The sequence below is a fragment of the Manacus vitellinus genome, unplaced genomic scaffold (assembly GCF_001715985.3).
Source record: "Manacus vitellinus isolate BGI_N305 unplaced genomic scaffold, ASM171598v3 scaffold_22_pilon, whole genome shotgun sequence".
NCBI classification, from domain to species: Eukaryota; Metazoa; Chordata; class Aves; order Passeriformes; family Pipridae; genus Manacus; species Manacus vitellinus.
The window spans coordinates 653395-667624 of NW_021939632.1; the positions used below are offsets into that span (position 1 = coordinate 653395).

General features: G+C 38.2%; 1 protein-coding gene across 1 annotated transcript in view; it reads left to right on the forward strand.

The window, feature by feature from the left end:
• Positions 1–8935, forward strand: part of ACTR3 (actin related protein 3) — a 29470-nt gene extending 20535 nt beyond the window's left edge. Inside the window, exons 5-12 of the mRNA XM_018072667.3 lie at positions 883–978; positions 1508–1615; positions 3702–3845; positions 4567–4740; positions 5117–5209; positions 5653–5778; positions 7525–7608; positions 8014–8935. Coding sequence (XP_017928156.1) covers positions 883–978; positions 1508–1615; positions 3702–3845; positions 4567–4740; positions 5117–5209; positions 5653–5778; positions 7525–7608; positions 8014–8109 — 921 coding nt within the window. The 3' untranslated portion in view covers positions 8110–8935. The remainder of the gene's footprint in view (positions 1–882; positions 979–1507; positions 1616–3701; positions 3846–4566; positions 4741–5116; positions 5210–5652; positions 5779–7524; positions 7609–8013) is intronic.
• Positions 8936–14230: the final 5295 nt, after the last annotated feature.

Sequence of the window (14230 nt, forward strand, 5' to 3'; positions counted from 1 at the left end):
ATAAATATGCATACTGTGAAAAATGAAGTAAATCAATTACCTGGAACTTTCTTGACCTGGCTTATCCCATCCAGGTTCTTTTAATTTTTCTAAAAATGTCAGAGTGTCTGTACTGCAAGCATTTTTCTGTTCTCTTTGTTTCCCTCCAAATTGTGTCTGATTCACCAGTTTTTTCTTTTACTTCTGCACTGAATTCAATGATCTCAAGTCTACATTTTTGAGGCAAAACAAAAAATTTTGTCTGTTTAGACTTTACACAACTGCAATTACTTTCTTTTCACAGTGCTACCATCTGGATGACGTATCTAGAGTGAATTTTGGGATTTTTTTTCTGTGAAATTGGAATGATTGTCATATTTGGGCACATTTGATCTAAATTAAGGTCAATGTTCAAATCTTCATGGCATATTTGTATGTTGTTGCCAGCTTCTCTCACTTGAGTACTTTTCTACAGCTAAGCATATGAACTTACTTTATAGTGATTGCCTTCTGAAGGAAAACAGCTCTTTTCACTGAGAAAGTTTAAAAATTGTCATTTTTAAAATGTGCTAAACTGCATCTTTTGACATAGTTTGATTGATAGCCCTTGATTCTTTCAAACGAAATCAAAAGTTGTAATGAGCTAAGCAACTCACAAAGGGGGCCTGCTATATAAATTCTTAAGCAATAATTACAGTAATGTTTTTATTGCACTTCTGTGTTTCTTTATTTTAATGCAATTTGCATAAATTCTTAAGCACCCTCTGCTTGTTACTATTTTTACATTCTATTGTTGTTGAATGACTCATCTTTCAAAACTTACAATTTGGTGGTTGTTTTTTTTCAAAGTCAAGTGTTTGGTTTGAATGTAAGTGAAAACTTGGGTTTTTTTTTGTCTCACAGACTGAGCCTCCATTAAATACTCCAGAAAATAGAGAATATACTGCTGAAATCATGTTTGAGTCTTTCAACGTTCCAGGGCTATATATTGCTGTTCAGGTAAGGGCAGGACTGTTGAAAGTTAGGGCTACAGTATTTCTCCTTGGGCTAAAATTAATTTCCTGTTTGGAATAATTTTATGTTTTTCTGGTTAGCAGTTCCACCACTGCATGTTTGATATGCATTGATTCTCTGGTCAGTTAGCTGGGTACTGTTCTTCTCTTACTTCTATAAGGCTTCTAAACAGTGGAGTATAATATCTGTTGCATCATAAATAAATAAAAAAACACACAACATCATAATAATTGTATAAATCCAAGAGTTTAATCCCTCTCTATATAAAGTAACAAAAGAAGATGTTTGAGCATGGCTAAAAAAGCATCAGGCAGGATTCAAAAGCTGCATTTCTGCAGCCTCTTTTTTCTAAGCTATTGTGTAAACATGTATAATATTATTAAATCAGTTTCCATGCTGTAAATTACCCTGGGGTTGTCAATCTGGGTGTCCTTGGGAGAACTGATGTAAAGTGGGATCGATCTGCAGTACAGTGGTTTTACTAAGATTTGGCTTTGGTGTGTGTTTTTCCCAGGCTGTCCTTGCCTTAGCTGCATCTTGGACGTCAAGACAAGTAGGAGAACGAACGCTGACTGGCACAGTTATAGACAGTGGGGATGGTGTCACTCACGTTATTCCTGTGGTAAGTGTGCTTCAAAACTACAGAAGCAATTAACTGGAGAACAGTTTGTCCTGTAAGTTCTCGGAAGTATACACCTACACAGACTAAAGTATAGCTAGGAATCTTCAAAAATAATAATTTCCAGGATTGTGGGTGTGAGTTTTGGTTTATTTTGTAGTGCAGAAACTCCTGAAGAACACCCTCAATTTGTCAAGGCATATTGTCTTTCAGTGGCTTACCTTAAAAAAGGTGATTTGCCAAGACCATGCCAAGTCATGGATGAAATTATATTGCTTTAGCACATCTCCAATTTGCTTTGCTGGTGAGAGTGCATATGCTCTTTACAACAGTCAGTTCCAAAAATTTGGGAACTTTTTCATTTGACTCATTCAATTTTTTTATTAAATAGAAATAATGGGAAGTATTTGAGGGTAGATGTAGTATTGTTTACAGTTTTTCTCCGTCTGCTGCCCAGTGTTTTGTCACATGCCGTGATGCATCAGCAAAAAAAAAAGTTCCTGCCTGACTGAAAAAGAACAACCCTCAAGGTTAATTAATGTTAAATATCTGTTCCAATATGTCAAGTTGCTAAAAGCAAAAACTTATACAACTGTGTAATGTTTTATTAAATATTGAACACTTACAGCTGCAGTTTCTTCACTGTCAAATTACTGCTTTTACTGCAGGTATGGATTTCCTTTTACAAAGCTACATATTTGAAATTTTATAATTGAAATATTTAATAGTGAGCTTTGTTTCAAGTGGCTGGTTATAGATTTCTGCCCATCTTTCCTTGGGAAGTAAATTCATGTCTACATACCAAATGCATTTGTATTTTTAGAATGATGTTAGGTTGTAGTTTTTAAGAGAAAAATCTATACAAAGCTTTATCGTGCCATAGTAACGTCAATTTTTAAAAATTCTTTGTTATAACAAATAGGAGCATTGGTGGTGATCAAACATATGCTGTCGTAGCAATTTCTTATTAATTTTGGTGGAATATAGTGACTAAATCTTTGTTCAGACTGTTCATCCAAGATGGCATATTTTTAATAAGACTTAGGAGACAACTGACACTTCAGACCTTCTATAGGTAAACTTTTAAAATTATACTTCAAATTTCTGCCTAAAAGAGTTGAACTTTTCTTGATTTTTGAGTTTGGTTTTTTTTTTTCCGATTAAAATAAGAGTAGGTATTCCATCTCCCTTGGAAGCATTAAGCTCCTTTGCAGAATGCCATTTGCTTGATTTCTGGAATTTTTAAACATGTTGAACAAGTTGTCAGCAGTGGTCTATCACTTTTATTGTAAATAGATAAAGAGGAATTAGCAAATGCTTCTCTGTACTGAAGCTAACAATAGTGGTACATGTTTTTATGACTTTATTATTTTCTAGGTTAGTAAGAATGTTTTGTATGAATGCAAGGAGTGTGTATATAGAAAAACTTAAGCATTTAATATCAGTATGATACCTGGATTCATCTGTTTGGATATAGCAGGTCTGGTAAGATTGAGGGTCAGTCTTTCAAACTTGGTTTCTATGTTTAGAACAGATAATTTTAATGCCTTGATACTGGTCCTCAGGACAAGTGTGACTTGCAAGGGTAGGCTGATGGATGACTATGGGCCAGTCTGATTTCTAAGCAGTCTCAGTTGCTGTGCTGAAATGATGCATTTTCTCCCTGCTTTCAGAAAATTAATTTTGGTTCATGTGGATTGTAACACCTTACATCAGTGGCTGTGACTGCAGGGCCACATCATTTATTCTAAAATAATATTTCATGAAAAAGGTTCCTTGACCTTTTTGGTAAGAGTAACCTCATTTTGAAGAGGAAATAAAGGCCAAGGAATAGTGAGTATAGCCATTTGTCTGCCTTATGTACTGTAGTGACCTTTCTGTTCCTCCTAACCTTGTAAGAATTGTGAACCAATGCAATGCAAAGTAAAATAAGGCTATATTGTGAAGAATTGGTCTTGTGGTATTTAAATGAGCCAGTCCTAAAGGGCTTCAGCCTCACAATCACAGGTAGCGAATGGGAGTATAGACTCCTTAGCTTTATTGACAGGAGTTCTTATCAGTGTGTTTCTCCCATTAATTTTATTCACAGGCTGAAGGATACGTGATTGGCAGCTGTATCAAACACATTCCAATTGCAGGGCGAGATATAACATACTTCATTCAGCAGCTGCTGAGGGAGCGAGAAGTAGGAATTCCTCCTGAACAATCCTTGGAAACAGCTAAAGCAGTGAAGGTAATATAAACATTGCAGACATTCAAGTTATTTTAGATCAGAGCCTGATATCTGTTTTGAAAATGCAATAATATCGCAATTATTATCTTTCTGTTTTTAAATGATATAAAAATGTCTAAATGTAATAACATGAAATAGCTTAAACTTAAGGTATGCAGTTGGGTTATACTCAGTTTGGCCTAGAATTTCACTCTTGGCTTGTAGTCTCCCCTTTCTCCTCCCCTCCATTATCATTATTACTGTTGTTATTATTCTTGTTACTTTTGTTATTGTGATATTCCATAGCAATTGCTCTTGGTGGGATGTGTAATGCAAAGAGCTGTAATTACTGTTTTTCTGAATGTTGATATGTTCTTTTTTGTAGTATAAAGCTCTTCTGAGAGACATTCAGCTTAAAGTACACTTAAACTTTGTTTCTATAGCAGTTCTTCAAAGTACTTTAGAATTAATTTCTCACAATTGTAGAAGTTCAGAGGAAAAGCAGAAGAAAAGTAATTTAGCTCAGCAAGAGCTTTCAGTGCTGCACAGAAGTGATCTGTACTAGCAGAGCCATTATCTACCTGTGTACAGGAAATGTCAGTCCAGCTGTTTTGAGGCCTATTCTTTATCTGCCAATTTAATACTTATTCTTAAAAGTTTGAATTGCTGTACTTCTAAAAATTTCACAGTAGGTTCTCTGCTATACTTTGGGTACTTCTAACTGTACATATTCATTTTTCAGGAGCGCTTTAGTTATGTTTGCCCTGACTTAGTAAAAGAATTTAACAAGTATGACACAGATGGTACAAAGTGGATTAAACAGTATACTGGAATTAATGCTATCTCAAAGAAAGAGTTTACCATTGATGTTGGCTATGAGAGATTCCTGGGGCCAGAGATTTTCTTTCATCCTGAGGTAAGTCTGTTTGAATTGTCTAGGCTTTTTGTTTTAAGTGCATTTTGGATGATAGCATATAAATTCTATTTGCAGCCGTGTAAAGAAGTTGTTGTCCTGTCTTATATTTCTTCTTATTTTTAAATTTATTTCTATATTTGTTATAAGTCAGCATGACTTTGATTCTTGATTGCCACTCATCTTTATACAACTTCAGGTTGATACATAAAGCACTTAAAAATGGCAGCAAAAATATCTAACATAACTATTTCCATTGTTAGTTTTCACGACATCTAGTATGAAAGTGTGGTTCTTTTCTTCTCTTTTTTTCTTTTCCTTTCTTTTGCAATATGTGGTCCTCCACATTGATGTGCCTTAATTTTATTCTTGTTTGTAGTTTGCTAATCCCGACTTTACACAACCAATCTCAGAAGTAGTAGATGAAGTTATTCAAAATTGTCCCATTGATGTTAGACGTCCTCTATATAAGGTCAGTAGCTACAATGCATTTTTTTAATACTTGTTTTAGATTAATTGTGCTTTATATAGAAATATGTATTTGAAACTCTGACACACACAAAACAATAAAATTAACTATTTTTGTAGAAAGTAATCCAATATGCAGTTCAGTAAGTTTTTCACTTTTTTTCAGAATGTGGTGTTTCATTAGGGAAACACAAATATGAGCAAAAGTGGTGAGATGTAAAAAGACATAAATGGATTTTAAAGCACAGCCAATTTCATTGTGACAAACTCTTTGTGAATTCGTATTCTGTCATACTTAAGCGTTAAATAATTTAAATCTTACAGTAAAAGCATACCTCCTAACTGGAGCTTTAAAAAATATATTTAGATGCTTAGAATTCAGCAACCGGATAAAATTGGAGACTCACATTTTGAGAAGTGATTAACAATTTTTGTTACTCAAAACAGAATATTGTCCTCTCTGGAGGCTCAACCATGTTCAGGGACTTCGGTCGCCGTTTACAGCGAGACTTGAAAAGGACTGTTGATGCCAGACTGAAACTTAGTGAAGAACTTAGTGGTGGCAGACTGAAGGTTAGTTGGTGCAGCCAATGCATTTAACAAGCATCTGTCGGTCCCCTGTTACCTGGAAAACATGCAGATGACGTATTGCAGTGATGATGTTCTTTGAAATGTCTTTATCTTCAAATGAAGTTCTTACAGAAGCTCTTCAGAGATTTGTGTATTACATCTGTTACATATTGGCAGTTGATCACTCCCCAGCTTTCTTTGTGCTTACTGCACGAAGTAAGATGATTAGTTACAAATCATCCTCAGTCTTTTGAACTTAAACATAAAGGAGATGAAACAAGCTCATTGTTGAGCCACCAGGATAGTCAGGAGCACTTGTCCTGTGAGGAAAGGCTGAGGGAGCCTTGTTTAGAGAAAGGAAGGCTTTGGGACTCCTAATTAGCAGCACCTCAGTACATGTGGGAAGATTATTGATAAAGTGGGACCAGGCCCTTGACAGTGCTGAGCGGTGGGTGTATGAGAGGCAACAGATGAATAGAAACAAGATATTCTACCCGGATAAAAGGAAAAACTTTTCCATTGTGAGGAAATTGGGCACTGGAACAGCCTTCCCAGAGAGGTTGTGCAGTCTCCATCCTTGGAGGTTTTTGAAGTTCAGCTGGATAAAACTGTGAATACCTTCCTCTGACCTTGTAGTTGACCCTGCTTTGAGCAGGAGGACAAACTAGAGACATTCTGAGGTCCCTTCCCACTTAAGTTATCTTATGATCCTGTGACTTCATGTTTTCACTAAACTGCATAATCCTTAATTCGTGTTCTTTCCCCTTCAGACCTCTGATCTAACTTTTACATTTTTCTGTTGACTCTGTATACCAGGAGCGAAAAAAAAATTGTGCTTTTAAAGTGATTTCCTGACTTAGTTTTTAGTAGTAATCTGGCTAGATGAACTCAAACAATCCCTTAAACCCCCACTAAGCTTCTTAATATGCCATGTAGACAACTCTGAAATTTCAGTTACACATGGTTCTCTAGTCCAAGTAACCTTGTTTATTCTCAGTTCTCCTTACTAGACTTGTGCCACTCAGTAAGAAAGTAGGACATGAATAAGGAAATCTGATGTCATTATTCTTCAGGGTGCCAGGCATGGCAAGCAGTTACTCACTGCCTTGAATTTTGCAAATGTGTTGCAGGCCATTTTTAGATACGGTTTCAAATTCCAGCAGATTGTTCTGAAACAAATTCTGAAACTGTTACATTTACTACCATTTTTGATAAACAAAAGTAAGGAATGAAGGTTTATGTGGATATGGAGGGAAAGAGAATGGCTGACTGGAATGAGTGTTTTAGTTTAGAAAAGTGTGACTACCACTGCACTGGTCCTAGGTAAACTTTCAATCTGTAACTGATGCTTTGTTAGAATAATAATGTGAAACTTAAAAATTATCATTCTAAGGTGTGTTGTTTTGAATGGGCTGGGTAGTATGGATATATGCTTACAACTGCATAGATAAATAGTCCATCAAGAAATTCAGAAGAAAATAGTGTGAAAAAAAATTGGTGTGAGTGCAAGTATCTCTTTATATCTGATAAAAGAGGTAACTGGTGATCTGTAAGCAACAACTGCTTCTTAATCTGGGTTGTACAAGAGAAAATTTGATGCTATAATTGTAAATTTACATACACAACACTTAAGAAAGTACTAATTTGTGGAAAGTAAGCTTGGTAGATACACTTCTTTAAAAATAGATCTAGTTTTTACCAGCAAAAGTGACTTTTAATCTTTCTTTTCTCCCCTCTTACTTTCTGTAGCCTAAGCCCATTGATGTACAAGTCATCACACACCATATGCAGAGATATGCAGTTTGGTTTGGAGGATCAATGCTGGCTTCCACAGTAAGTTACCTGTAAAGCTGAGCATGTTTGAGCCATTCTGACTAAGCTTCTGGAGTTCTCATCTCCCCTGCATTTCATATTAAATGCAGTTAGGGGATTTCTGATAGGCCTCAGGTAGCAAATACACCCTCCTTGCCCTCTCTGAAGTTTTTGTGTTAGACTTTAAAGTTTGAAAGAGCAGATTAAAGCCAAAGAACAGCTTTATATGAGTTGTTAAATAGTGCATTTTAGTTTTGTGGCAGAACACGTTTTCATTGGTGTTTAGCCACGCATAATGTGTATTGATTTCAGGACTTCTAGTACTGTCTGTATTTGTTTTTTTTTTCCAATGGCTGCATAAAAGTTGATATTGTTCAAACAAGGTGTATATACCATAGACTAACTTTTTTTTCTTTTCTTTTGCAGCCTGAATTCTACCAAGTATGCCATACCAAAAAAGATTATGAAGAGATTGGTCCTAGCATCTGTCGTCACAACCCTGTGTTTGGAGTCATGTCTTAAAGCTGACCCTGGAGGGGTCAGGGATAGGGAAGTGGGGAGGAGGAAGAGTCTTTCTGATTACTTGTTTGTCTGATGGCTGGTATTAAGATAACAAACATGACTTGACAGTAAGAAAAAGACCAAACACAATTAAGCAGGATTATTTTAATAAGTGTCTCAACATGCGGATGTAGTGGAAAGCCAAAATGATCACATTTTTTCTTTAGATTGATTATTTGAACCTGTGCGTAACAAAACAAAAAAGTGGATTTTAGTTCTTTCTGTGCCCTGATATTTTGTATATTAATGAAGTATCCAAGATTTGATGGGATTTGATGGTGTGTAGATAGTCAGCTCTCTAATGCTTCCATTGTACCCTTTCATGGGTGCAATACAGGAGCTTGTTTATATTTCATACTTTTTTATACTTTGAGGAAAAAAATATGACTTAAAGAAACTGTAATATTTGAGGAAAAATTTTACCAGTGACCAACTTGAAAGTAAATTAAAAAAAGAAAAAAAAGAGGAAAAAGTCATGACTCATGCAACTAGCTCTTGCAAATCATGACCAGTCTAAATCCTGGGTTCCATACAATGCGAGTGCTTTTGGAACTAAGAAGCTAGTATCTTGGATTAACCGATGCCTGCTAGTGCTTTCTGATTACTTGGTGCATTTTCATACTATCTCTTGCTTTAAAAAAAGAAAAAAAAAAAGTAAAGACAAGACTGTTGGACCAGTATTGCAGTTCTGTAGTGTCATTTCTAATTAAACCAAATAATCAGGTTATCAAAATTGGTGTATTTAAAGCCTAACACCATTCCAATAAAGGCACAAAATTTCTTTTTATGTTGGTGTCAGACTTGTTAATCTCATGAAGTGGGAAGTTCTGAGCATGGGTTCCTGCATATCCACTGTGGCTTTTGAGGAGTAAGATTGGTCTGTGAGGTAGAGATTGTCATGTGCTTTGTGTAACTGAAGTGTGAGCATTTTAGAACTGCAGTTTGTGTGTTCAGCTAGATAGCACTTACCTATAGAAACCTAATGGCTCCTCCACTGTTAGGTTTGTTCATCTACTTTGTTCTGTAACTTTTTTCCCCACCACTTTCTTTCAGGTGGTGGCATACAGGAGTCAGCACTGCATTTTCAATCTCTGTGGTTTTTCTGCAAGAAAATACCATGTAGATAAAAATAAAGTGAAAACAATCTCCTTCTCATTCTTTCTAGGAAGAACGCTTTATATAGTGAATTTCTGTTGATATTTCATGAAAGAAAACTCTTTAGACACTTCTGAGCACACAGATGTAGTTAAGGCTATTTACATAGAAGACCACAAGAGGGAGATCTGGTTTCTTCTGAATTGCAAAGATGCCGCAGATTATTTCAGGGAAGCTTATCAATTGCCAGAGTTTCTGGTCATTTCAAAGCTTGGTAAATGTGACTCCAAAACAAGGATAAATATAGGAAATTGTTTTTTACAGAAAGCACTGTAAAAATTTACATGCTGGAGTCAAACAGAACACAATCCAAACAAGAAATTGTTAAATAATTGTATTATGAGACTTTATGATTAACATCTTTCTATCAGTGTTACAGTTTTTTAGAGTTTTTCAAAAAGTCACTATTTGAATCATAACTATTGACTGATTTATGTGGTAAGAAACACCAATAGTCAAATATGTGTAAAATAAAGAAGTTAATTTAAGCTGTGCTTTTTCAGCGGTCCTGGATCTGCAACTGTATCATGCTCTAGTGACTGGGTTTTTTGATATGTTACAGTGGCTTGAAGATAGGGCAATTTTTTTTCTCTCTCTAGAAAGTAGAACCTTAAAAGTTCACTTGAAAAGCTCGAGTTCCTGACAAGCAGATACATAAGAGTAAAGAATTTTAAAGAAAAGGAGTGAATACCTATTCCTGTTACACCCAGCTGTATGTAGGTTGCTAGGATTATGTGCAAAGATGCACAGAATGTGTATCTTAGCTGAAGATAAGTACACTCTCAGCTGAAGGATGGGCCTGGTGTGTATTAGCTGAAAGCTGTAAGCAGGCAGCCCTAGATATAATCATAGCTCTGTGGATCTTTTGGAATACAGATCAGGTGTGGTTTTCCTGTCATGTTTGGGCCTCTCTTGCTGTGTATGGGATGAACTGAGACAGTTGATGAAGAGGCTCCAGCAGAACTGAGTTGATGTGCAGGGGTGGGAGTTGTGGTGCAGATGATTGAGTGGTCACAGATGGCTTGGGGAAGCTCTGGGAGGTGCTCTGGGTGAGACTTAAAGCAAATGTGGTTTTCTACGGAGCCTTTACAGGCTGTAAGGATTCTGATGCCCTGGGCTTGAGTGCTGGGTGGATATGCTTTGCAAACAGCTACCAGGATTAGAGTGGTGGCATCCAAACATTCAGAACTTGGCTGTGGTGGGTAAGGAGGAGGTGGGCTGTTCTCATAGACTGTGTGTCAGCTGGGCTCTTGCAGGATAGGGGAGGAATAGGGAAAGACAGTCTGCACCAGGAGGGAGCAGTGTCTGACACAGGTCTGTTAGGGTGGGATTTTACAGAAATGCCTTCCCTAGAGCTGAGGAGCCCTCCAGAGCTGGACTGTGCATCTAGCACAGCCATAACTGGATGAGCAAATGGCTGGTATGTCAAGGGATGGAGCCAGGTCATGTGAGCTCCGTGATGGGAGGGAGAGTTGACGTGTCAAGCTGAGAGCAGGACCTGCTGCCAAGTGTAAAATAAGATGGTTTTTGCATTCCAGCTGTACTCAAGTACAAAAAGTGCAGGTACTACCAGGGTTTTCATCATGAATGCCATATGTTCAGGAGTAAGGCTGGGAGTTTTTTCCTAGGTTAAGGGATCCCTGCTGCCAAAATAGAAATAAATTAATAAAAACGACGAAGCAACCCACAACAGTGTGGTTTTTGACACCTTTAGCACCGAACTCTTGATCCTGTGCACAGAACTAGAAATCTGCTCCAGAGAGAAACTGTGTCTGTGTTGTCTCTCTGATGCACCTCAGCTCTCCAAAGAGGTGACGTGCCCCACGTGCTGAGGAGCAACCCATGTGTTGCCTGACTTGCTCAGGTGAGATGTGTACAATTTTATCTAGCTACCTGCACATGAATCAGGGGTGTAGGAGTTCAGTCTTTTGTTATACTTTTTGTTAACTTTTTGTTCATCTTCCTGAGGCTCCAAGGAAGTTGCTTTAAACTTCTGTTAGTCATTTGTGTGGAAGGGAATGGAGGGGAAAGCAGAAATACCCTTACACAGAAGTCAATTTGTTGTAGCTGTAAACTAAAATTATCTGAAGTTTCTCATAGAATGAAGTAGCAGTGTTTTGCAATGTGTTTTCTATTTTTTTTTTATATACTGTAGAGATCATTTCAGAGAAGTTACACAGACACAGCTGACTTCTGGTGCATTAAGGAACTAAAAAAATCTATGAGCAGCTCCTAGTAATAACTTGGACTGCACGAAGAGTCATTAATACTTATACACACCGGACATAATACTCAATTATGGTCGTGTACGCTGGGAATAACTCTCTGGAAATGGTTCACATGAGTGTTCTGCACCTGTAACACCGCATTTGAATCTGATTTGCTGCTGGTGAGGTGGAGGAGCTGAGCAGCCTGTGGGTAGGTCATCCCAGGCATCATATAAACCACACACTGTACAACATGTAGCACGGGTAATGTCAGAAAAACCCTATGCTCTCCTGCAACTTGCACCTCCCATTGTTCTGTGCTGAGTTGGGCTTAAAGCACCCAGAAGGTTAATTGCAAAGGCAAGTATTTAAAAAAAAAAACAAAAACCCCTATATTTTTCTTCTCTAAAGGCTTGTCATTGGGGAGGTTACATGAAGAAGGCAATTATGATTTGCCCCCCTATAATTTAAATTAAGCTTGGAGTACACAAAGTAGACATGCAGAAATCTGAGATGGCAAAAAAACTGTGTCATTGTTTCTTATTAAATATTCCACAAAGTGACTGTGCTTATTGTGTAATGGAAGATTTAATGCGACTGATGTCACAGAGCAGCTTTGTGGCCTGTTCATGAGACTGGTTGACAGAGCCCCTTGGGAAACAGTCCTGAAGGGCAAAGGAGTCCAGGAAGGCTGGAAATCCTTCAAGAAGGAAGTCTTAGATGCAGAAGCAGACTGTCCCCATGTGCTGAAAGATGAGGTCATCTCAAAGGCCTTTTCCAACCTAAATGATACTATAACTCTGTAAAGGAGACTTACACTTTTGTTGTCCTGTGCCTGCCCAGTGACTTGGAGCAGTGCTGTTTTTGCATGGAAAATTGCAAGGAGCACTAAAAAGTGGCCGACTGGCCTGCCCAAACTTGGATCACTTTACTGTTCTCCAGGAGTTTGATTTTATTCCACTAGTTGACATAGGGCTCCAGGTTTAACTGGCTCGATGTGCTTAAAAGCTTGTATTTTCATGCAGCTGAACTTGGAATTAATCAAAGGTCACTGTCAAGTCGGTTTAGGCTCATCTCTTCATTTTGTGAAAACATTTGTGACCAAACATTGAGGTATTGTTGGGATGAATGAGTTATTACTTGAAAAGCTGCCTGGAGGCGACTGCTGGGCAGGCTCAACTGAGTGTGCTCCTGCTGCGGGCTGGAGGGGTAGGGCTGTGAAAGACTGCCTGATACCCATGGCCTTTTCTGTGCAGGGCAAACTTATGTGGCAGTAAAAGTAATAGAAATATGTTGTTAGCATCACTTTGGTGGGGTTTTTTTTGGTTTTTTTTTTTTGGTTGGTTGGTTGGTTGGTTTTGTTTGTTTTTTTTTTTTTTTTTTAAATTTCCCTCAGAAAAGCAGTGCTGGACTCCAAGTGCCAGTCACCCCGTTCTAGTATAAACCTTGAAGTTTTCTATTTTAAACAGCAGAGATCCCAGCTCCCATGTGGATACTGCAGATGTCTCTTTCCTCTCAACATTTTTATCAAAAACTTGGCTACCAGAGGGAAGGCACAGCCTGACCTGTGTCAGCTGCAGCTGTGCCTTACCCCCAGGAGAAGCGATGCCCTGTGTGTTTGGATGTATTGCTCCCTTGGAATCCCCATACCAGCACATAGATGGCAGTTTCTGGAATTTTGCTCTCACTACCCCAGCTGCTTTTTCCCATATTATATAGGTTGTCTATGTTTTCTGGTAATTGTAGTGCATGTTACTCGTAGCTGTTTCGTCAGTGGTGTTACTCCAGCTGGAAAATGCCCTTCTGCATCTTTCCTGAAGCTGGACTAGAGAGAGACTTGTGAGTCATGTTTTGGATGAAGATTCAAGATGCTTTCTGAGATTTCTGTTTTGCCACAGTGGTTTGGAAAGCTACTTTGTTTGCTCTGGTTCACAGTAGCACACAGAGTGGCTGTAGGTTTTTTTCCCAAGGTTGTGGTGTTTTCAGTGTAAATGCATTTACTGCTGGAGAGAGACCCAGAGAATGCAACAGCAATGAGTTTGTAGGAACTGAAGGCGTAGTGCTTGATATGGAACGTGTAACACTGATATGACTGAGACAAGTGTGGTTTTTTTCTTCTTCTTTTAATGAATTTAAAGAAAGATCAAGAAAGATGTATTGTTCAAAAGACAGACCATCAGAGAAGGCATTTTCACTTCTCCAAAGCCCAGAAGTCAACCTACTTCATGAGCATCCAGGACAAATCTCTTTTGACATCTAGTTGAAGTTGTTCCAATTTTTTAATAAATTTAAATGGACAGGGGTTTAAATACATCTCTACTTCCCAGCTAACTACTCTGGCTACTCAGCTGTGTGGAAAGTTTTCTCACTGGTTCTGTTGTTTGGGTCAGGAATCCTGGGAGAAAGCTTACACCTCATGACTCACATCCCAGGCTTGCATCTCCCTTGGTTTTGAACTGGGTGGATTTTACCAGTGGCCTGGGGGCAACACCACCTCTTTTTTCTGCCCTTCCCTGGCTGGTTGGGGTGAGCAGCTCCCTGCTCTGCCTGCTGACTTTGGGGGTCTCAGCTTGGTGCTGCCCACAGGGATGGACAAACTTGGGCAGATCCTTAGGGACTCAAATTCCCCCACAGGGCAGAATCTAAAAACTGCAAGAGCAGTAACAACCCAGGGTGAGGACTCCGTTCACTGCTGCTGTCACTCCTCTGCTCGAGGTGTG